The sequence below is a fragment of the Pelophylax lessonae genome (assembly GCF_965119305.1).
Source record: "Pelophylax lessonae genome assembly, chromosome: 3".
NCBI lineage: Eukaryota > Metazoa > Chordata > Amphibia > Anura > Ranidae > Pelophylax > Pelophylax lessonae.
Genome location: NC_138770.1, coordinates 466,366,015 through 466,389,986, shown reverse-complemented (window position 1 = coordinate 466,389,986; position 23,972 = coordinate 466,366,015). Strand labels below are relative to the sequence as shown.

Below are 23,972 nucleotides of genomic sequence, written 5' to 3'. Positions count from 1 at the left end.
AAATACTCGACCAGGTGCGGAGATGGGTGAGACTGAAGGTAAAAAGCCAGTACCTCGATCTTGACCTCGGTCAGTCATTGTTTTAGATTGAGCCTTGATGGACACATGGACTTGGTGTGAGCCCTGAAGCAGATAGAACAAACATGCAGCAGCCTGCAGGCACTGAAACTACACGCCCCACCGTTGAAATTGTTACAGACCTGGGCTTTGCCTAAGTAAATGATCGGGCGACCCAGTTTGTCTCTTAGGCCACGCTGCTCTGATCTGCCAGCCCCCCCCCCCAGGACCCCGGACATGGAGGACTCAGTCTCCATGGGGCAAATGTTGGCAGAGTGCAAAGTGGATGAGCATGTGGCGCAAAAGGGAGGCACCAATCCTGCAAAGTGCCTGCAGAAAAGTTCGGTGTCCAAAAGGCTCCAATCAAACCACACATTGAATTGTGCCAAGGTAGCCGCTGCTTTGGCTGAAACTGACTTGTGAAAGTCGTAAAAGGTAAAACCCCCATACTTATGGCCCAAATCCACAACCTTGTGGAGATAAAGATCCAGTTCCTCCCGACGATGTGGGTAGACAGAGATTAACACATCCCTGTAAATCCCGAAAGCCAGGACGAATTCAGGGATGGTCAGCTTCTTATTTAGCCTGGGGTCTCTGGCCTTCATCACTACGGACAAATCCCTATAGTTGTAGACCTTATTCTCTACCACATCTTGGGAGGCAATAAGGAGAGCCACCAGGTTAACATCCTTCCCCTCCAGGATATCCTTGCGGAGGGCTGGGGGGACCATGTGTGCCGGGGTGATGATGGGAGATACCGCAGCAGAGGGGAAGAGGGGGACTGGGGGCCTACCCTGTTCGCTAATGGGGGCAGCAGCCTGCACCGGTAAGGGCGGAGGAGGAACCCCGTGAGCTGGACTGGCGTCTTCCAGTTTCGTCAGTCTGTCGCCGATTGACTGCAGAGAAGACAGGATGGAGTCCAGAGTTCATTGCATGGCCGATCCACAGCCCTGAGAGCTGGTGTCCAGTCCAGGATCTTCCGGGTGCTCAATCAAGATCCTAAACAGTTCAGCCTTCCTAGCCGTGGCCGGGAACAGAATGCCCCTCTGGCGAAGGACCGCCGAGATGTTCGGCATGGTCCAGGATCCATAAGAGCCCAGCGGGGATGGATTCCGATGACCCCTGGGGGTACCAGTTCTGACTGGGGTGCCGGGTCTGGCTGGCGTGGAGGGGGAGGATGATCCTTCATCCAAGATGGCTCCTAGAGGCACGCTGTCGAAAGAAAAATAGAACACCAAAGTCCAATTAACAACCGCGAGAGCCCCAAGAAAAACTGGCTGGCTAGCTAGTGCCTTGAGGCGAAAAACGTAACTACCCCATGACAGGTGAGGCCCTGCTAGATGGCAAGCGGCAGGCGAGAGACTCTACCTATGATTTGGACGTGGGGCATGAGCCACTAGCGTGGTGGCGGGAAGGTTGGTCTCTCGGTGACAGTAAAGAATCAAACGCGTGGCCGTGACAGGTGAGGCCCTAACTATAAACCCATGAGGTGGGTGAAGTGAGGCGCTAACTATGGATTGGCCAGAGGGGCGAAGAATCTCCGTGTTGAGATTGGGAAGTTGGCCTCGTGGGACCAGCTATGAAGGGGGAGTAATGGCCAGCACCTGAACCCTAACAGCCAGTTCGCTCACCCTACGGGGAGGGGGGGGGGGCTGACAGGGGTGACAACACATGACGAAGTACAACACAGTTGAAGGACAGACAGCGAATGCAGTGCCCACGAGAAAGGACAATGACATGAGTATTGAGCGTGGCACGGAGGTGGTGGTAGGAACAACAGGAACCAAGTGGCACCTGCTGGTGACATACCGAAGGTGTGATGTGTGCCCGAAGCGTACCCGGACGGCCTAGGCTACCGGTATAAGCATACCGAAGGTGACTAAGATGTGTGTGGAGGCCCAATGAGATGTGAGACTGGCCTAGCAGTGCCTATGGGCAACGCTGGAGTGGCGTTTGTGAAGACTATCAGCATACGGAGCTGTGAGAAAACACACAGGTAGAACCTGCAGCCTGGCAGTAGTACCTGATACCGGCGTTGAAGGACATGGTGTGATCCTGGAGGAATAAGGCAATTGGTCAAACCAGAAGTAGTGACACATGACCCCCCCCAAGTGTAGATATCATGTAATGGGAGCCAATACGGGAACAAGTGACCCTGTGGAATGTAGTGAGACCCCCCCCCAACCCTGCCACCAACCTCCCTCCTGACCAAGGGGGTAGGTATGTGAGCGTGTACAAGTGTATAGTGCCCCTCCACCTACCCTAGACCTAAATCCAAGAGCCCCCTGACAGGCCGTGGCCTGGGGGCGCCTGGTGGCCCCTACTGGGGGGGGGGGCTGCTTGATTGAGAGGACGGCCGGCGGGCAGGTGAGCCTGACTGACCAACCCCCCCCCCCCTGCATGAGAACATGCCCAGCAAGGGTGAAGCATGGCTAAATGAACAAATGCCCTCCCTCCTTTTTTTTTTTTTTCCCCCCCCTAAATCTGTGTTCCACAACCAGGACAGGAGCCCAGGAGCCCCCCCTCCCCCTGTGAAGAAGATGCCGAGGCCTAACTGGAGGCAGGCAATGTAGTGCTGGTGAAAATGCCGTGGCCTTGACTGAGAGGCAGGCAATGTGTGCAGGCAGGCAACCGCCCCCCCCCCCCAACCCCAATTTTTACCTGGTCCCGGCTGAGCAGCGGGGAGATGCAGCGGGCAGCTGGTGGTAGTGGAGGGGCTGGTGCAGCGGAGGAGGCGCAGGCCAGCTGGCAGCGGTGGAGGCGCTGGGAGCAGAGGAGACGGTAGACAGCGGTGGAGGATCCGGCGGCGGGGAAGACTTGCGGCGTCCACGATCCTACCCGGAAGTCCGGTCCTCAGAGGCGGAAGTTCCGGCAGCGATCAGGTGACACGATAGAACACCTGAGTCGAGCGCCCAGCAGCAGGCCGGTGTAGGGGAGGGGGGGCATTATAAAGCCCGCTAGCTCCTCCCACAAACACCGACCTGCGGCCGAACACAAGTTGTTGGCCCTGAAATTAGGCATATGTACAGCTGCATCTGTGGGCACCACAGTGCAAGGTAATCTGGTATTGTGCTGTGCGATACTCTGCCGAATGAGTCGTTTTTGGTCTGTTGTGATGTGTCTGGCAGCCCCTTCAGATGAATGCATATAGAAAAGTGTGTGCCAATCACAGCTGAACTGAGGGGCATGTAGACCACATTGTCTGTGTGCATCCAAAATAGGTTGTCTCAGTAGAACCTGACACTCCTTTCTCTATGTAAATCCAAAGGTGCAGGTCTTCATGCAATAATAGATATTCCAGATAGGTAAATGAAATAAACTTCTGGAGCAATTTTGTGATTTCTCTTAAATCCAGAAAAAGGTTAAGGCTAAAAACATTTAAAATACATCCAGCTAAGGGCGATTTCTCATGCAGCAAACAACTCCACTTTTCTGTGAGCGTATTGTGAGCTTTTGAGAACTCTCAGGATGCTCAGAGCATGTGTATTATTTATATATATATATATATATATACAGTGCATTGCGAAAGTTTTCACCCCCTTGAACTTTGTGACCTTTTGCCACATTTCAGGCTTCAAACATAAAGATATAAAACTGTAGTTTTTTGTGAAGAATCAACAAGTGGGACAGAATCATGAAGTGGAACTAAATGTATTGGATATTTCAAACTTAAATAAAAAACTGAAAAATTGGGCGTGCAAAATTATTCAGCCCCTTTACTTTCAGTGCAGCAAACTCTCTCCAGAAGTTCAGTGAGGATCTCTGAATGATCCAATGTTGACCTAAATGACTAATGATGATAAATAGAATCCACCTGATAAATAGAATCCACCTGTGTGTAATCAAGTCTCCATATAAATGCACCTGCACTGTGATAGTCTCAGAGGTCCGTTTAAAGCGCAGAGGGCATCTTGAAGAACAAGGAACACACCAAGCAGGTCCGAGATACTGTTGTGGAGAAGTTTAAAGATGGATTTGGATACAAAAAGATTTCCCAAGCTTTAAACATCCCAAGGAGCACTGTGCAAGCGATAATATTGAAATGGAAGGAGTATCAGACCACTGCAAATCTACCAAGACCTGGCCGTCCCTCTAAACTTTCAGCTCATACAAGGAGAAGACTGATCAGAGATGCAGCCAAGAGGCCCATGATCACTCTGGATGAACTGCAGAGATCTACAGCTGAGGTGGGAGACTCTGTCAATAGGACAACAATCGTATACTGCACAAATCTGGCCTTTATGGAAGAGTGGCAAGAAGAAAGCCATTTCTTAAAGATATCCTTAAAAAGTGTTGTTTAAAGTTTGCCACAAGCCACCTGGGAGACACACCAAACATGTGGAAGAAGGTGCTCTGGTCAGATGAAACCAAAATCCAACTTTTTGGCAACAATGCAAAACGTTATGTTTGGCATAAAAGCAACACAGCTCATCACCCTGAACACACTATTCCCACTGTCAAACATGGTGGTGGCAGCAGCATGGTTTGGGCCGGCTTTTCTTCAGCAGGGACAGGGAGGATGGTTAAAATTGATGGGAAGATGGATGGAGCCAAATACAGGACCATTCTGGAAGAAAACCTGATGGAGTCTGCAAAAGACCTGAGACTGGGACGGAGATTTGTCTACCAACAAGACAATGATAAAAAAACATAAAGCAAAATCTACAATGGAATGGTTCACAAATAATCATATCCAGGTGTTAGAATGGCCAAGTCAAAGTCCAGACCTGAATCCAATCGAGAATCTGTGGAAAGAACTGAAAACTGCTGTTCAAAAACGCTCTCCATCCAACCTCACTGAGTTTGAGCTGTTTTGCAAGGAGGAATGGGCAAAAAGTTTAGTCTCTCGATGTGCTAATGATGGAGACATACCCCAAGCGACTAACAGCTGTAATCGCAGCAAAAGGTGGCGCTACAAAGTATTAACTTAAGGGGGCTGAATAATTTTGCACGCCCAATTTTTCCGTTTATTTGTTAACAAAGTTTGAAATATCCAATAAATTTCGTTCCACTTCATGATTGTGTCCCAGTTGTTGTTGATTCTTCACAAAAAATGACAGTTTTATATCTTTGTTTGAAGCCTGAAATGTGGCAAAAGGTCGCAAAGTTCAAGGGGGCCGAATACTTGTGTGTGTGTGTGTGTGTGTGTATATATATATATATATATATGTATGTGTGTGTGTGTGTGTATATGTATGTATGTATGTATATATATCTATCTCTTTTAGTAATTTTTTCACTTTATTATATTTTTTTTTTTTTTTTTTTTTTTAGCACGGCCCTAAGTTAACGCTTTATGTCTTTGAGCTTTTGCACAATCATAAAGACATATTAACTAAAGAGGATGAAGCAGATGGAGTCTTATTGATGAATGCCTTAAAGCAAGCTGGTTACAGATGTATACCTCCAGGTGCACCACTAAAGTCCGACCTTGTTAAAGCTGCTAAAGAGGTATGTTTGTGCATATTTGTATGTGATATAATGTAAAAATAGCGAATACTATTATTTATGGCTGTTTAAATAAAATAACTGTTGTAATAGGTTTAAGTTCATGGAAATCCTATCATGGGGATAGCCAGAATAACCCCTTTTGCTTTTGTTGAAATGCACATGCAGTTACATGAGTAGAAGCATTCATTAGATGTGGTGCTGCATCAGTTTCTGATGGCTTTTCTTCTCTGTTTTCAACCCGTGATCTGGCCAGAGACACAACTCTGGAGACGTGCATAGAAGGCACATGTATTAGCAGGTTTAGAACCACTAACCTATTTAAGCCAAACTCCAGATCACACGTTATAATCAATTACAACAAACCTTTTTTTTTTTCCCTTTTGGGATAAAGGTTTTGCATGAATAAATAAAAGCTGATCATTTTAATCACCCCTGCCAGTGATCGGTGGTTTGTTTCATCCATGTAAACTGATACATTCTGCTGGAGAGCTTGAGCTTGTAAAAAGCAGCAGACTTTCTGATTGGATTACCAGATGAAAATAGAAGAAAAAGAAAAGAACGAAAACAAATGCAGCCATCACATCTAAGAATTGGTAGGCTGTAATATAATGCTTTTGAGTTTAATTCTGCTTTAACTATCCATATCATTTGTCTCCAGTCAGGCAGACCGTGAAAGAAGTACGTTTGAAATCTTTGCAAATGTATTAAAAATAAAAAATGAAAAAAATCACATGTACATAAGTATTCACAGCCTTTGCCATGACACTCAAATTTGAGCTCAGGTGCATTCTGTTTCCACTGATCGTCCTTGAGATGTTTCTACAGCTTCATTAGAGTCCACCTGTGGCAAATGTAGTTGATTGGACATTATTTTGTAAGTCACACACTTCTCTATATAAGGTCCCACAGTTAACTGTGCATATCAGAGCACAAAGCAAGCCATAAAGTCCAAGGAAATTTCTGTTGACCTCAGACACAAGATTGTATCAAGGCACAGATCTGGGGAAGGGTACAGAAACATTTATGCAGCAATAAAGGTCCCAATGAGCACAATGGCCTCCTCCATCTATAAATAGAAGAAGTTTGGAACCAGCAGGACCCTACCTACTGGGCCGCCAGGCCAAACTGAGCATTTGAGGAGAAGTGCCTTAGTCAGGGAGGTGACCAAGAACCTGATGGTCACTCTGACAGAGCTCCAGCATTTCTCTTTGGAAAGAGGAGAACCTTCCAGAAGAACAACCATCGCTGCAGCACCCCACCAGTCAGGTCTGTATGGTAGAGTGGCCAGATGGAAGCCTCTCTACAGTAAAGGGCAAATGACAGCCCACCTGGAGTTTGCCAAAAGGCACCTGATGGACACTCAGACCATCGATGAAACAAAGATTGAACTCTTTGCCCTGAATGGCAAGCTTCATGTCTGGAGGAAACCAGGCACCGCTCATCACCTGGACAATGCCATCTCTACAGTGAAGCATGGTGGTGGCAGCATCATACTGTGGGAATGTTTTTCAGCGGCAGGAACTGGGAGACTAGTCAGGATCGAGGGAAAGATGAATACAGCAATGTACAGACACATCCTTGATGAAAACTTACTACAGAGCACTCTAGACCTCAGACTGGGGCAAAGGTTTATCTTCCAACAGGAGAATGACCCTCAGCACACAGCCAAGATAACAAAGGAGTGGCTACAGGACAACTCTGTGAATGTCCTTGAGTGGCCCAGACTTGAACCTGACTGAACATCTCTGGAGAGATCTGAAAATGGCTGTGCACCGACGCTCCCCCATCCAACCTATTGGCGCTTGAGAGGTCCTGCAAAGAAGAATGGGAGAAACTGCCCAAAAATAGGTGTGCCAAGCTTGTAGTATCATACTCAAAAAGACTTGAGGCTGTAGTTGGTGCCAAAGATGCTTCAACAAAGTATTGCGTCAAGGCTGTGAATATGTATGTACATGTGTTTTTGTTTCCTTTTTTAAATTTTAATAAATTTGCAAAGATTTCAAACAAACTTATTTCACGTTGTCATTATCGGGTATTGTTTGTAGAATTTTGAGGAAAAAAAAGTATTCCATTTTGGAATAAGGCTGTAACATAATATGGAAAAGTGAAGCGCTGTGGATACTTTCCGGATGCACTTTAAACTGTCTTTGTAGCCCTGAGCTTAACCTGTCAAAAGTCATGAGAAGCAGAAGAGTTATTCAAAATTGTAAATTATACTTAGATTTTACTTATAACAATATTGCTCCTACATAAGTTGTACATGTTTATCTACAATCTTCTCTTATCTAAATCTGTTCAAAGTCCAGAATTTAAAAAGCTTGTCTGTGCTGTCAGAAAAAAGGGGGCAGAGAGCTGAAATTACACTGTGCAGAGTGCAATGAGGAGAGTTCTGAGAGCTGATTGGAAGGACGGGACATCCCCTTCACAGAAACAGAGCCGAGGGTGTCAATAAGCTGGAGATCCCTGCCCTCTCACCATTTTTCTCTTGGGGGTTAGGAAATTTTTTTAGAAGGGACTCATGCTGATATCAGAGGAACAAAGCAGCAGACAGAAATGACACTTAGTGTTCGGGATTGAGACAAGTACACAATATAAAGGGATATGCTTTGCTCATACTTCATGTCTGTGGTTTACAATCACTTTAATCCCTTTTCAGAGGCCAGTGTCAGTGCTGTTTTATAGTAAATGAAAGGACCACAGTTTGTGCAATTAGATAATGTTACCTAGACTCCTGTCTCCAATTATCTCAATTGGCTTTGGAAGTCTACATAAATAATTCGTGACACATTGCAATATACAGCAACAATTTCATTTAAAATATTCACCTGTTGTCATTAAAAAAAAAAAAATGCCTTTTAAGCTCCAGCCAAGTAGACACAGCCTCTTAATATTTGACTAACATAATCTGCGAGATTGCTTTAATCAGTTTGCTGATAAATGGTGTGTGGAGTCGGCCATCTTGATGGAGGCTTTTCGTTCTCACATCTGAGCTGCCTACCAGATGACTAGTGGAGGAATGTTCATAAGCAGCAGCAGGAGAGGCAAAGGAAACGCAGATCCACAGAGTAATTGAAATAGGGAGATGCATGTAGTGCAGGTCGTCAAGTACGTATTCATCATTCTAACAAGCAGCGAGTATTGACATCATAAAATAGCACTGCAAAATCTTGTAAGAGTTACAGTCACAGGGGGCCTCTCATACAACAAATATACAGATATAAGATTGGAGATAAAAAATTTTTTTTCCAGTTATTCATTGTATCCTATTAAATACTGGAAAAGAAGGGTGGCGCTCACTGGTAACTGTATAAAACTTCGCTCTATGGATAATAGACTGGAGAGTGTCTCTTGAATAGTAATATTAGTATTTATTGAAGAAAATAAAGATAAGCATATAAGTAATAAAATGTGCCAAACCAGTCCCGAAGCTCCCAGACCTCCTTAAAGTGCTGTAGGATTCCCTGATGTCGCCGAGGGGAACGCTTGAAACCGCAGATGGTGTCTAGTGGAGGATGAAGATCCCCGAGCGTCACTGTAGTGGACCCCGGCTGGAGCGGGCACTGTGCGCGACCGCCACACAGATCCAAAGCCGGGTGAAACTCCCCTACGCCGGATCCACCGGATCTTCCGCGGTGACCGGAAGTGACGATCAGCTGATCAATAGGAAGCCGGGCTGGCTACAGGCATCAACACACACGCTTTCTGGTTGCCGCAACGATATTTTTTGCGCGCATGTGCTTTGTCAAGTTGCGGCAACTGGCAACCAGAAAGTATATAAGGCTGGAATGGTGGGCGGGCTTACAGTAGCTGACCAATTATAAAAAAAAAAAAAACAAATCCGGAAGAAACCAAAGAATAGAAAAACAGGAAATAGTGCGGGAATCCCAAAGCAACCTTGAGGATTGATGTACATTGCTAACAATTACAAAAACATCATTGATATTATTAAAAAACCATTGATATTAAAAAATACCATAAATATTAAATACTAAAACATTATTTAAAATGCCATAAATGCATGATAATGCTAGATAATCAATAAAAAACCTTTTGTCAAAATCTTATACTATTAAAAAATCATCCATAAAGATACCCTCGTCATGATGGACCCATAGAATCCATGTAGCATATAAATACATACATACATACATTTTATATAATCATAAATATAAATACAGATACAGGATTAAGAACAGATAAAATGATAAAAACAAGGGAAGTATGTTCTGTCACCACTCTCATGTTAAGACAGAAGTGACATAAGTATCAAACAACGCTATTAATTTCTAGCTCCTCGTTCAAACCATTAGGAGCCAAGGAGTTAAATTTGTAGATCCAAAAAACCTCCCTTTTGCACAAAAGGGAATAACGCTCATTGTCTGTTAATGTGCCCTTCGGGATGGTTTCAATAGCCATGACCTCAAGATATTTCAAATTCTTATCATGCATTTTTAAAAAATGTCGGACGCTGTGTTTATCGCATCCTTTTTGTATGAATCTGCGATGTTCACCTATGCGTTTGCGTAGGGTACGCATAGTCTGCCCTATATATAACAACCCACAGGGACACCTAAATACGTAAATCACGTACTCCGTAGAGCACGTGATAGTGTTTGATGGGATAAATATTACCTTTATTGTTAATGGAGGCGCATGCGTGAACTACAGACTGACACGTTAAACATCCTCTTTTCTTACATTGAAAAATTCCTGTTCTGTTATCAAAGTAAGACCTAATGTCGTGGAGGACCCGTGATTGTGTTTTCAGCTTACTGGGGGCCAAGATATTTTTAATGGTTCGTGCCCGCTTAAAGGTGACCTGTGGGGTGGGGGGCAGAATGGGAGCCAAACTGTTATCAAGTTGAAGAATGCTAAAGTGTTTTTTGATAATGTTGGAAATAGCCCTATACTGATCATTAAAGCCAGTAATAAACCTCACAGTATTTATGTTGTCCTTGGTACGTTTTCGGGGCTGTACGGGTTCCAGATGTATCTGAAAGGCACTTTTAACTAATGATGGAGGATAACCTTTATCTGAAAAGCACGTCATCATCTTGGCTCCTTGATTACAGTAGTCAGTTGGGTCAGAGCAATTTCTCCGGAGCCTATGAAATTGGCCCCCGGGGATATTACGCTTCCACGCTGGGTGATGACAGCTTGTGTAGTGAAGGTAAGAATTACCACCAGTAGATTTGATATGATTACTACTAGTGATAAGAGGACCATCACTAGAGAGAACTAGGTCCAAGAACACCAACTCCTTGGGGTCGATCACAGACGTGAACGAAAGGCCCAAGGAGTTGGCATTACAATGGGCCACGAAGGAGTTGAACGTCTCAACACCCCACGTTCCAGATGAGAACAATATTGTCAATGTATCGTCCATAATAGACGATATGACGAGAACAGGGGTTGTTGTTCCAAATGGAAAATTCCTCCCATAGGCCCATTGTTAGATTGGCGTAAACTGGTGCAAAATTGGCACCCATGGCTGTGCCCTTGATTTGTAAGTAGAACTGTTCAAGGTAAGAAAAATAATTATGCCGCAAGCAAAAATCAATACAGTCGACAAGAAAAATGGGATTGTGCTGAATTGGAGGAGTCTGATTGAATCAAGAAATGCTGTATAGCTCGGAGTCCTATCTCATGTGGTATGGAGGTGTACAGGGATGTTATGTCAAGGGAGGCCCACAAGTAATCCTCCCATGTGTAGGATCCCAGGGCGTCGAGAACTTGAGATGAATCTCTGACGTATGAAGGTAATTGACAAACTAACGGTTGAAGAAAGTAGTCAATATACTTTGACACTCCGCTGGTAAAACTATTAGTACTAGCCACAATTGGCCTCCCTGGTGGTTGTTTAAGTGACTTATGGACTTTGGGTAAATTATAGAAGTACGGGGTACTACATTGCCCCGGGAGTAAAAATCTCCTTTCTTTATCATAAACAATCCCTTGGCGCCATGCTTTTTCTACCAATAATTTTAGTTCTTGTTGAAAACCAGGAAGTGGATCGCCCGTTAGTTTGATATAAGTGTCTGTATCAGCCAACAGGCGACTAGCTTCCTGAAGGTAGTCGGTTTTGTTCTGAATCACCAAACTACCCCCTTTATCTGCCTGCTTGACAATAATCTGTTTATTGTCAGGTTTTTGAGGGTTTTTGGATCTACAAATTTAACTCCTTGGCTCCTAATGGTTTGAACGAGGAGCTAGAAATTAATAGCGTTGTTTGATACTTATGTCACTTCTGTCTTAACATGAGAGTGGTGACAGAACATACTTCCCTTGTTTTTATCTTTTTATCTGTTCTTAATCCTGTATCTGTATTTATATTTATGGTTATATAAAATATACGTATGTATTTATATGCTACATGGATTCTATGGGTCCATCATGACGAGGGTATCTTTATGGATGATTTTTTAATAGTATAAGATTTTGACAAAAGGTTTTTTATTAATTATCTAGCATTATCATGTATTTATGGCATTTTAAATAATATTTTTGTATTTTTTAATATTTATGGTATTTTTTAATATCAATGGTTTTTTAATAATATCAATGATGTTTTTGTAATTGTTAGCAATGTACATCAATCCTCAAGGTTGCTTTGGGATTCCCGCACTATTTCCTGTTTTTCTATTCTTTGGTTTCTTCCTGATTTTGTTTTTTTTTTATAATTGGTCAGCTACTGTAAGCCCACCCACCATTCCGGCCTTATATACTTTCTGGTTGCCAGTTGCCGCAACTTGACAAAGCGCATGCGCGCAAAACATGTAGTTGCGGCAACCAGAAAGCGTGTGTGTTGATGCCTGTAGCCAGCCCGGCTTCCTATTGATCAGCTGATCGTCACTTCCGATCACCGCGGAAGATCCGGTGGATCCGGCGACCCGGCGTAGGGGAGTTTCACCCGGCTTCGGATCTGTGTGGCGGCCGCGCACAGTGCCCACTCCAGCCGGGGTCCACTACAGTGACGCTCGGGGATCTTCATCCTCCACTAGACACCATCTGCTGTTTCAAGCGTTCCCCTGGGTGACATCAGGGAATCCTACAGCACTTTAAGGAGGTGTGGGAGCTTCGGGACTGGTTTGGCACATTTTATTACTTATATGCTTATCTTTATTTTCTTCAATAAATACTAATATTACTATTCAAGAGACACTCTCCAGTCTATTATCCATAGAGCGAAGTTTTATACAGTTACCAGTGAGCGCCACCCTTCTTTTCCAGTATTTACAGTTTGTTACATCATCATTCCATGTTAAGGGTTTGGCAGCCTTTGTACAGAATAATTCAATTGGATATTGCCATGTTACCACAACATTTGGGCCCATGATTACCTAGGGACTTGTCTGCAGGATCAGCGCCTGGACTGTTTTTTTGTGTTTAGATTAAATATCTGTGCTCTTCACTTCCTGAGTTGTGTTTATGTTGGGCTTTGACTTTTAAATGCTGTCTTTTGAGGTTTTTATTTTTTCGTTTTAATGGTCAATGGCACTGAACCTCTCCCGCCACCTATATACATGGCTTCATCTTTGCCTTTTCCCTTCTGCACTGCTTTGCTCACTCTAATGGCACACTGCTTTCCATTTGATTGACTCCTACCTGAAATTCTGGTAGCACATTTTCCTGCAGCTACTCTATCCCTTTCAGGCATTATTTAACTTCATTACTGGCTGTTTGTGTATTTATCAGAACTGCTTGTCTCTGGTTGGCCTTGTGTACTGCTGTGGCTCGTGACAGCTAATCTCTTGCGATCTCACAGTTTTATCTAACACTCGACTACTCCGCTAGTCCAGGACGAGTTTAATATAACAACACAAACACATTTGTAATGCACATTTCTTTTTTTTCACTAATATTGCATGTTTTAACTTGGCAGTTGCAAATCAAAATACCTTTTTTAAACCTAAGCACTCATAATGTGTAGCCTGTTGATCAAAGGAAACCAAAATAGTAAAACATGTTTAAAATTTTGTTTTATCTAATATTTATTGGGTTGAAGAGGCCAGCTGACCCATAGGTTCTGATACCTTTAGGGTTCGGATTATATATATATATATATATATATATATATATATATATATATATATATATCCATATGTACATTGTATATTTTGTTATCAAAGCAACACAAACCCAGAATGTCAGCAGTATAAAAATGTAGCAAATTTATGAGCCCCTGAACAAAGTATTCTTCTGTGTCATTCATTAAAGAGGAACGTCAGTCAGGCCTTAAAAATACATGCAGCATGTAAAAACTTTGTAAATAATCTACTTAATTTTTCAAAATCTTCCATTTTTCAATGGAAAAATCAGGCTTTAACTGCACTTACCCTATATTCTACTGCTGCCGTTTAACTGTGGGAAGCTGAAGCCAGTGTCCCCTGTTTTCTGGGGAATTCATGCTACCGCTCCACCCTCCGCAATGCGAGTCTATCCAAATGCATAGCGAATCTGCACCTGCGCAGTACAGCATTAAATATCGAGTCCATTACACATTGTCTTAGTCTGTCCTCCACCGATCTCTGCTTGTTCTCCACCCTCCTCCAAGCTTCCCCTCCCCCACCCTACTCCAAGCTCTTTTCCCCTCCACCCTCCTTTAAGCTCTTTTCCCCTCCACCCTCCTCCAAGCTCTTTTCCCCTCCACCCTCCTCCATGCTCTTTTCCCCTCCACCCTCCTGCAAGCTCTTTTCCACTCCACCCTCCTCCATTTCCCCTCCTCAGTTCTTCCCTTACAATAACAAAAATAAAAATAAAAATTGGAAGACCCCTGGGATTTCTGACTAAGATATCGCAGGAGTCAGCTGAAGTAGAGTTTTAACATAATTTGGCGAGGTGGAGGAAGTATAAAATTGACAGGAAATATTGAGAGAGAGAGAAAAAAAAGGTATGTGCCGCTAGAATTTTTTTTTTTACCGTTGGTATTTAAAGAGGGCAAGAGAATGCTAATAGAAGGAAGTTTAAAAAGAGACTGAAGATCCACTATAAGGGATAAAGGGATCAGTATTTTGGATTATATTGACATCTACAAAGAAAATTAAAATCTGGCAAACAGGCTGTTTGCCAGCCAAGTATAACCCTTCCCAATCCCATCATGCCTCATTTTTTTTACTAATGTCCTAGGAGGATAGAAGTCTTTCTCTACTGCAAAAAGTTTAGCTATTTTAATTTTTTGCTTGGTATTATTTTTTGTTTCATCCAAGAGGTCATCTGCATTCTCCTGAGCTCAACACTTTTATTCAGCCCCCCTGAACAGTGTTCCCTCAGCAATCGCTTTAAAGGCTGTATCCAGACCCAAAGATTACTAAGCTAGCCTGAAACGCATCCTTCAGGCACTGGGCTCTGTACTTAGCACTTTCTGGTCCTTTGTGTAATGTGTTAGCTGCAGAGTGCTCTCCAGGTCCAGAGCTGGGGCACAGCCTCTGGTGTGACCCAGTTTCTTATAAGTATGCCTTGTGGGTTAACTTGGAGTTTTTCCTTAAGGCACTGGGCTCTATTTGTTCCAGTCTCCTATGTACTGTGTTAGCTGCTAAGTGTTTGCCAAGTCCAGGACTTCAGTAAGTGTCTGAGAACTCATTTGTCACAGTCAGGTCCATAAATATTGGCACATCGACACAATTCTAATCTTTTTGGCTCTATACACCACCACAATGGATGTGAAATGAAACAAACAAGATATGCTTTAACTGCAGACTTTCAGCTTTAATTTGAGGGTATTTACATCCAAATCAGGTGAAAGGTGTAGGAATTACAACAGTTTGTCTATGTGCCTCCCACTTTTTAAGGGACCAAAAGTAATGGGACAGATCAACAATCCTAAATCAAACGTTCCCTTTTTAATACTTGGTTGTAAATCCTTTGCAGTCAATTACAGCCTGAAGTCTGGAAAGCATAGACATCACCAAATCCTGGGTTTCATCCCTGGTGATGCTCTGCCAGGCCTCTACTGCAATTGTCTTCAGTTCCTACTTGTTCTTGGGGCATTTTCCTTTCAGTTTTGTCTTCCAAAACATGGTCCACTAACCGTTCAAGATTAGCCACCAGTGTACCTTCTCAGGGACCTGACATCTACAGCCGCTGTCCCCTACTTTAGTTCATGCCCTCCTTAGCGTTTCCCTTAACTTTTATCATGTGTGACCACCTCCTCTACTTGATGCAGAAAGGAGTTCTTTATAGCTATACTAGATTTTATGAACAAAATCAGAGCTTTGATTGCTGACTTGGAACTCCGAGGTCATACTCTTTACTGTTTGCCCTCCAGAACCTTTCTGACAGTCCTGAAGCTATGTACAAATATAGTGGTATGTACCTGCACTAATAGGCTAAATAAGGTAAGCAGCAACTTAAAGTTAGATAACACAAACCAGATAAATAAACAAGCTGCACTAACAAATTAATAATGTAAAATTATTGGACATAGTGCTCAAACAAATAATATCACAAACAATGATACACTGTACACATAATATTTAAGTGAATAAACAAAATAATGAATAAGGTGCACAACCCCCAAAATGTCCTATATGGTTGAACGAAGTCCAATGTGAAATGTGGGAAATAAGAAGATAGACTAGGACGGCAGGTGCCACCGCCACCACATCATATAATTCTGCTTACCAAATAGCAGATAGTACCAGCCAAATTGATGGAGATGAATTCCTACAGAATGACCACCAGGGGAATGAATCCAATCAAGATAGCAGGGGTCAGACAATAACCACTTCAGTATACCAAGCAGGGCGTTCCAATCTCAGTACTTATGAATCAATAAACTCCGAAATGGCAACATGCAAAGAAACAATAGCTCCATAGTGTGATACAGTAACTTTAATAAGATATAAAGGAAGAATCGCACTTACAGAGTAAAAGTAGAACAGCGTGTAAAACAATCAATAAGCCGGCCAGCTATACCGCTCTGCCCGCTCCTTCCGGGTAGACGAAGGTGACGTCAGCACGCCGATCCGACGCATTTCTTCATAGATGTCTTCCTGGGATACGGGCGGCATTCTGACTACACCGTCAATTAAGCAAATAACAAGAAACCCCGCCTAAGTCTGAGCCACGGAGTCACTATCAGCGTCCACCATCTTGAAAATGGGAAAGCTCGCCCATACTCAATTACATATGGACAGCTTATATATTAAGTGCTTAAAAATACTATGTAATAAAATGTGAAGGCTACATGAGGACAGCATTCTGATCAGGGCATAATGAAAGACGCACCGCTGCAATCTCATTAATAACATAGCAGTAATAGGTAACAAGTCCTGCAGCTATAGCTGCTCCTGAGCCTTCTGCTGTGGATGTGTTGTCAGGAGAGTCTCAAAAATCTATTATGGATGAGATTGTTCTGGGGACCCACAATCAGCTTATATACAGTAACTCCCAGGCTTAAAGATACCATATTGGTTGTTTTTGACCTGTTTCGAGCCAGCCTGAAAATGAAATAGCCTGCGGGTGATATTAGTGCTGTTACTATTGAGGACACGCCAATGTTTAAGGATCCCATTGACATACAGCTTTAAGGTCTTTCTATTTTCATTGAGGGGCCCAGCCATGCAATGTCCATTTTTCAAACCTTAGGGAATTGATTAGCTTGTATCTAATGATCCAGCTACTGTCCATTTAGTTGTTAAAGTGCTTAGAGCTACAGATCTACACTATTATGTAGATGGGTTAGTTAATAATTACTGTCTCTTTTCCTGAATGAGTCTCTTGTCTGTAAAAATGTGGAAAACCCTTTGGCTGAAATATTGTTCTGCGAAACAGCAATGTAACAAGTTCTTGCTGCGTATGCCTTTTGATGGTGAATATCTCTTTGGTGCATCTTAAGGCAACTTCCTAAAGTGGCATTACTGATAAGAGTATGAGTTTTCCCCAGCCTAGGCCTCAATATAGGAAGACTCCTCCTACCTCCTTAAGCTAATAAAAACTACTTTCAATTATCCTAGGCTTCACACTCCCACTCCAAATCCAAACATAAGCCAGGGGCCCAAGTTTATCGCAAACTTTGTGCCTCCAAATTCCCCAGACTTGCTGACATATCCACTTCCTAATGAAGGGATGCCCCTACTTTCCTAAGTTGGAGGACATCCGTTGGCATTTGCAGACCCCTGGTCAGAAAGCATCTAAGATGCATGGGTAAAAGATGTGCTGTCCAGGGGCTATATGCTTGAGTTTCACTCTCTACCTCCTCCCTGATTCATGTCCTCCACCCTGCATGTGTCTTTGCATTGGCTAGTAGCTCCATGCTGCTCTGACATAGCTTTTGAACCAAGTAGTTATTGCCATGGTTTCAACAGTTGGAAAGGTTTTAATGCTTTAACTCAAACCTTTTCACCCAAGCCAAAGGGTAACATTCACCGTATCTTGGATATGAAAGGCTATTAAATAAAAACTCAAATCCAAAACTTTTGCATTGCATATACCAGGTCCGTCCTAATTTTCCTTCTAGTTTCCATTGATGTCAAGGATATTTACCTGCGTGTCCCTATGTTTCCAGCACACAAACATTTTGCTGTGGGCACAAAACATTACCAGTTTTTAGCCCTTCGATTTGGTCTGTCCTCCACAATCTGAGTATTTACTAAGGTATTATCACTTAAGCAAGCCTTGCTACACGGTTATTCCCATTATGGGCATTTCCTATTGAGGGAATAGTCAGCAAAAACTCACAATATGATGCGAACAGTTCAGACCTTAAAAAGGTTTGGTTTGATTCTGAACCTTCAGGAATCTGGAGCCCACCCATCACTTGGGGTACCCAGGTCTCACCCTAGATACAGCAAGCCAGAGTTTTCTTCCCCATTAAAAACGTATGATCCTCTGCTCCCAAAGTCACACAATGCAGTCCAGGAGTTATCCAACTCTACAATTCTGCATGAGAGTTCTGGGCTTGATGATAGCCTCCTTTAAAGCAGTCGTATCTGCACAAATCCACTCCCAGACCCCCACAACTTAAAATTCTGTGGGACAAAAAAGTTCAATCTACAGACAACATTGACTTACCTGACATAGATAACCAGGTTATCCTTGGCCTGTTGGCTCTGGAATCCTGCTCTAGAGATGGAGAAATCCTTTCTGTGTTTTTAGAGAAACCCAACACAGAATTCCAGCCTGAAAGGCTGGGATGGAGTCTTCGACCCCTTGTTGGTAATTGGGAAACACCAGAGGAATCCTGTCTTTTTGATCAGCATTCTGGAGCTCTGAACAACTTGGTTGTCCCTATAACACAGAACGCTCTGATCCAGTCAGACAATTCCACAACAGTGGTCTACTTCAACCATCAGGGAGAACCTAGAAGTCTTGCTGTGATAAGGTAGAAAGTATTTTATGTTATCCAGCCTTGCCTGTCATTCACTTTCCAGGCATAGACAATTGGCAGGCAGACTACCTCTGCAGGCTCAGCATCTACATGTGGATGACTGTTCCCTACATCTAGAAGTCTATCTTGACCTATATAACAAGTAAGGGATGCCAGACATGGCTGTTCTGACATCCAGGTTCAATAACAAACTATACAGGTTGATCTACAGGTATGGAAATCAAATAAATACCAATTTAACAGCTGAAAAAAGGCATTAGTAGCGCAAACACAACAAGGTCAGATAAGATAGATGCTCATCCACAACAGACATCCGCCAGCAAAATAATATTGCAATCCATCAAAAACCCATATAATCCTTGATACAGTCTCTAAATAGATTTGCAAGATTGCAGATTAACTGACAGACACCCCGGGGGTCTCCTCACCCTCTCCACGGTGGTGTGGCGTCCTCTCTGAGCTGTCCGTTCATCACTGCTGATCAATTCAGGTTGTCGTATGGTCACGCCTTGAAGCTTTTCGGCATTTCTGACTTTGACAAAGGGATGGGGTGAGGAGACCCCCGACCTTGTTGTGTTTTGCGCTACTAATGCCTTTTTTCAGCTGTTAAATTGGTATTTATTTGATTGTCGTTATAACTTTAAGTAGCAGCAACATATCCATTAGTGGACATTAAACATCTGGATTATCCCATACAGGTAATTTGTGCGCAGGGGACCATTTTATATATTTTTTATATTGTTTTAAATTTATGAAAAAAAGTTTTATAAAGGTATGGAAATCCTCTAATGTAAGCCATGTGTGCTTTGGTGGCTCTGTGGAATGAGTGCAACCTGATCTATGCATTCTCTTCTCTAAAACTCCTTCTTCGTCTTCTCTGCAGAATCTAGATAGAGGACATTCTGATAGCCCCCATCTCTCAGAATTGTCCCAATGGAATGTTTTAATGACATGATAAAACTTCCAGCATACCAGGTGCTCCCAGATTGACACGACCTTTTTTTCCAAGGACTTCTTTACCACCGTGCTTCTTGGTCACTGGCTTTAACAGCATGGGTCTTGAAACCCAAGTCTTGAGAGACAGGGGACTCTCTGATGAGGTCATTCCTACACTGTTTAAAGCTAGGAGGTCTAGTCTACCTCCTGCAAGGTCTACCATTAAGCAGGGAACGCTTACTTTGGTGTGTGGAAAGAATATTTAATCCCAGGAAATACTCCAAAGGAAGAATCCTTCACTTTCTTCAGTTATGTCTGGATCAGAATTTGGCCTTAAGTATCCAATTTTGTTGCTTGCAATCTTGTTTCAGAGTTTAATACTGGTCAAAAGGCAGTGCTAGGTTATATGTGTACAGTTAAATTTCCCAAGTTATCCTAAACATGATTTATACACTGCAAAATACATGGATGTATTAATATTAAATACGTGAATAATACTGTGCACATTTCAAAGATCTAAAATACTAAACCTTAAGTACATTTTGCAGAATAAACAGACAACTATAAAATACATAAATAATACTGTGTCCACTAAAGTGACCATTAAATAACCAAGTAGTATATTAAAATCTCAAACTAATTCATATGATGATTATATCCCAAATTCATAAATTGATGATAAATAAGCAAAGTCTAAATCAACGGTGAATCTTCAAATATCCAGAATATCCAAATATTCTCATGCAATAACGAGGATATCCAGTTACAGACCATGTGGCGCTCTCCACAATCTGTGACTGCAACCAAATTAGAAGGTCACTCACCAGCAGCTGTGACCTCCAAATTATAGGTAGGTCAAAATGAGCATTATGCAACACAAGAATCGATCTTTCAAGCTCCAGAGACTGCTATTGTAGTATCTCATTCTTTAAATGAGACATTTGTACAGTGTGTTTCTCAAGTGGTTGCTCCTGTACAATCACCTGTCACTTAGTAGGATTTGATACTCATTCTGTTGGCATTTCATATTTCCCTTTTAAGGGATATTCCCCTTTCAACACTCAATCACAAGTTTGCTTTCCTTGTTGCCTTGATGTAGTTTGTGCTGTATGGGTTTACTCATGAGTTCCAAAAGTGGTGCCGCGGGCGCCAAATTCTTGTACCTGTATAAAACTAGTAAACCTACTGTGCCACTGTTAGAATGTGTGCGAGACACTTTTGCAAAATCTGCCTGCACCAGTTTCTTTTTGTACACAAAAAAAGAGAGTTGGTCTTAATTAGCTCCACATTCATAAGATACAAACTTATTTTGAATTTGGTGCATTTCCAGCACCACAAAGTAAAAGTGCCGCATTTTAGAACTACCTGAATTTGCCGCACAAGTGGCTGTCAGAACCAAATGTCGCAGATTCTTCATGAATTTGGTGCAATACATGAACAAGAGGGAGTAACGCCAGAAAAGTTTTGCAGGAGCTTTATTGAATCCCCCCCCCCCCCCCCCCACAACGTGTTCATCATTTTTTGTTTACATTATGCATTGGTTCAGCATTTCTTGTGCTTTTTGGTTTAAAAACAAGCCTTGAATTATGTAGGCTGTGCACTTGGCATTCCCTCTTTTTATTGAAAACAGCAAATGTATGGCCAGTATTGCTCCAAAGCAAATAGAATATATATAAAAAATAGAATATATACAGTATATATATATATATATCATATAGCAGAATAACATGCAGCTCTATGTGACATTAAGGTCAACACAGAGGACAAGGGGGCACTCTTTACGCCTACAGGAAGACAGATTTCGCCTCCAAATACGGAAAGGTTTCTTTACCGTAAGAGCTGTGAAAATGTGGAATAGACTCCCCTCAGAGGTGGTTCTGGCCAACTCATTAGATTGCTTTAAAAAAGGTCTGGATTCTTTAATGGATGTACACAATATAAATGGGTACTAGTATTATAGGTAAAGTTGATCCAGGGAATATCTGATTGCCTCTTGGGGGGATCAGGAAGGAATTTATTTCCCCTGCTGTAGCAAATTGGATCATGCTTTGCAGGGGTTTTTTCACCTTCCTCTGGATTAACTGCGGGTATAGCATTGTGTACATGGGATTGTATGGTTGGATTTTCTTTACTATTTTTTTTTGTTTATTGGTTGAGCCAGATGGACTTGTATCTTTTTTCAACCTAACTATGTAACTATATATGTAATCTGTCACCTAAAGTTTCAGGCCACACTCCGTACTACATTGCTTGAGTCGCAACAAGCTTTATTACCATCAGACAAGTCCAATCTGGCATCACCTTCCCCGCCAGACGTGACATTAAAATAATGCATTTCACTTAAAGTATGGACTTATTTATAGGGTTGATAACTAAGCTCATGCTGTGGGTAAAATGCATCATCTCGAGTCACATCTATGTCTAATTGATTTTCTCTGGTGTCAACAAAGCTTGTTTTGATTCAAGCTAACAAGTACAGCAAAACGTTTCATTATTTGGTTGCTTGATAATGGGAAAGAAATAAAATTGTGTGTCAGATTAGTGTGGTTTAACGCTAAAGCTATGAAATTGCTGAGAAATAAACCTAACACCAATGTGTCCATCTGTTTAGCTAATATCAAATACAAAGCTTTTTTTTTTTTTTTTCTTAAAAATTGTTTGTGTATTGTTTTTAGGAGCAAGACAAATATGAAAATGAAGAGAAAGCAAACAGATCAGCTTGGAAAAAAACTATTTTGAATAATCAGCAAAAGTAAGATACAGCATATCATACACATTTTTAATGATTTTTTTTTGTTTTGTTTCCCCATCAAAATCTAGGAGCTAGTACCAATGCAATATGTATGTCCAGTTTTCATTTATGTACTGTATGTACATGCATATCCTTCTAGGATCTCATAAATCAGCAAATCTTTTCAGACTTACACTTCACTCACTTAGTACTGGCAAATGCTCTATGTCACACATACCTGGTAACCTGCGCAGCAGCTGAAAAGCAGCCACCCTCTCTGGGTCTGACAGGGAGTTGAGGAGCTGCTGCCAAAATTCCTGACATCCTACCCTACTGAATATGAGGTAGGCAAGTACACATCCTACCCTACTGAATATGAGATAGGCAAGTACACATCCTACCCTACTGAATATGAGGTAGGCAAGTACACCTGAACCTCCCCCGCCTTCTGGACTGACAACCATAGCCTCTAAATCGTTCAGAATGGGAGAACTAAGGACCTGCATGACTGCTGCTTGTGATTATGTTCTTACATTAAGGAAACCTTAAGTTCCAGAAGTGCTTTAGGAACATTGTGATTGGAAAAAAGAGGATAGTGGGGATGTTTTGCATTCAAGGATAACAGAAGTACAGCAAGTATATAAATTCCATTACTGTAACTGGAGAACTTTTTGGATACCATCGGATTTTTGTTTGCAGCTTTATAATGGTAACCCAGAGTCATTAATAAAGTTAATTAAAGCAAAAGTACTATTTTTATTGAATATATATAATATATATGTCAGAATATTTATACTGCTCTGATATAACAGTGTCTCAATTTAATATGTCGTGCGTTTTACACGTTCGAGAATATTATTCTGAACGAATATAACGAGTTATTTTAATCGATTAATTTCTTTTTAATAGCATATACCAATCTTAGTGAATACAGTCTACAGTAGGGAATATATAAATATATTTATTCACAAGACATGTATTCACAATAAATGGCAAGACTTGAGGTGACACAAAGAGATAACTTTTACATAAAATACAAACTTAAAACAATAAATGCAATGTGATATGTAGCTCAATGATAAAATTAAAAAGAAAGCAAGATTACGTTTTCCCCAGGTATAGTAGAAACCATAGATAAGTGTTCTATATAATCAGACCACAATTGTCTGCGAATTGCGCAGCCAACAGTCACTCCGCTGCAGTTGGAGTGAGAATAGGCTATGCAAAACGGGAGACTATATTGCTAATATTGTGCTGAACTTGATACTAATAAAAACGTATAAAAACAAAAATCAATTTTTAGAGAAAAATCTAAAATGGTTCATACGGCTGGGACTGTAATCTTGTTACCCTTTAACATGAAATTCAAAACATATAAGGAAGGAAATAAATGATAGTATATAATAATCAGATAAACAGTAAGGTATATTTACCACACTTAAAATGGCTTCTAGCTTAAAATGGTCGTTA

At 41.9% G+C, this 23,972-nt stretch overlaps 1 protein-coding gene across 1 annotated transcript in view; it reads left to right on the top strand.

Annotated features, from left to right (window-relative positions):
* The window catches only part of LYST (lysosomal trafficking regulator), a 409,773-nt gene that overhangs the window by 262,666 nt on the left and 123,135 nt on the right, over window positions 1–23,972 (top strand). The window contains exons 31-32 of the mRNA XM_082252534.1: window positions 5,332–5,508; window positions 22,447–22,523. Of these exons, the coding sequence (XP_082108660.1) occupies window positions 5,332–5,508; window positions 22,447–22,523 (254 nt within the window). The remainder of the gene's footprint in view (window positions 1–5,331; window positions 5,509–22,446; window positions 22,524–23,972) is intronic.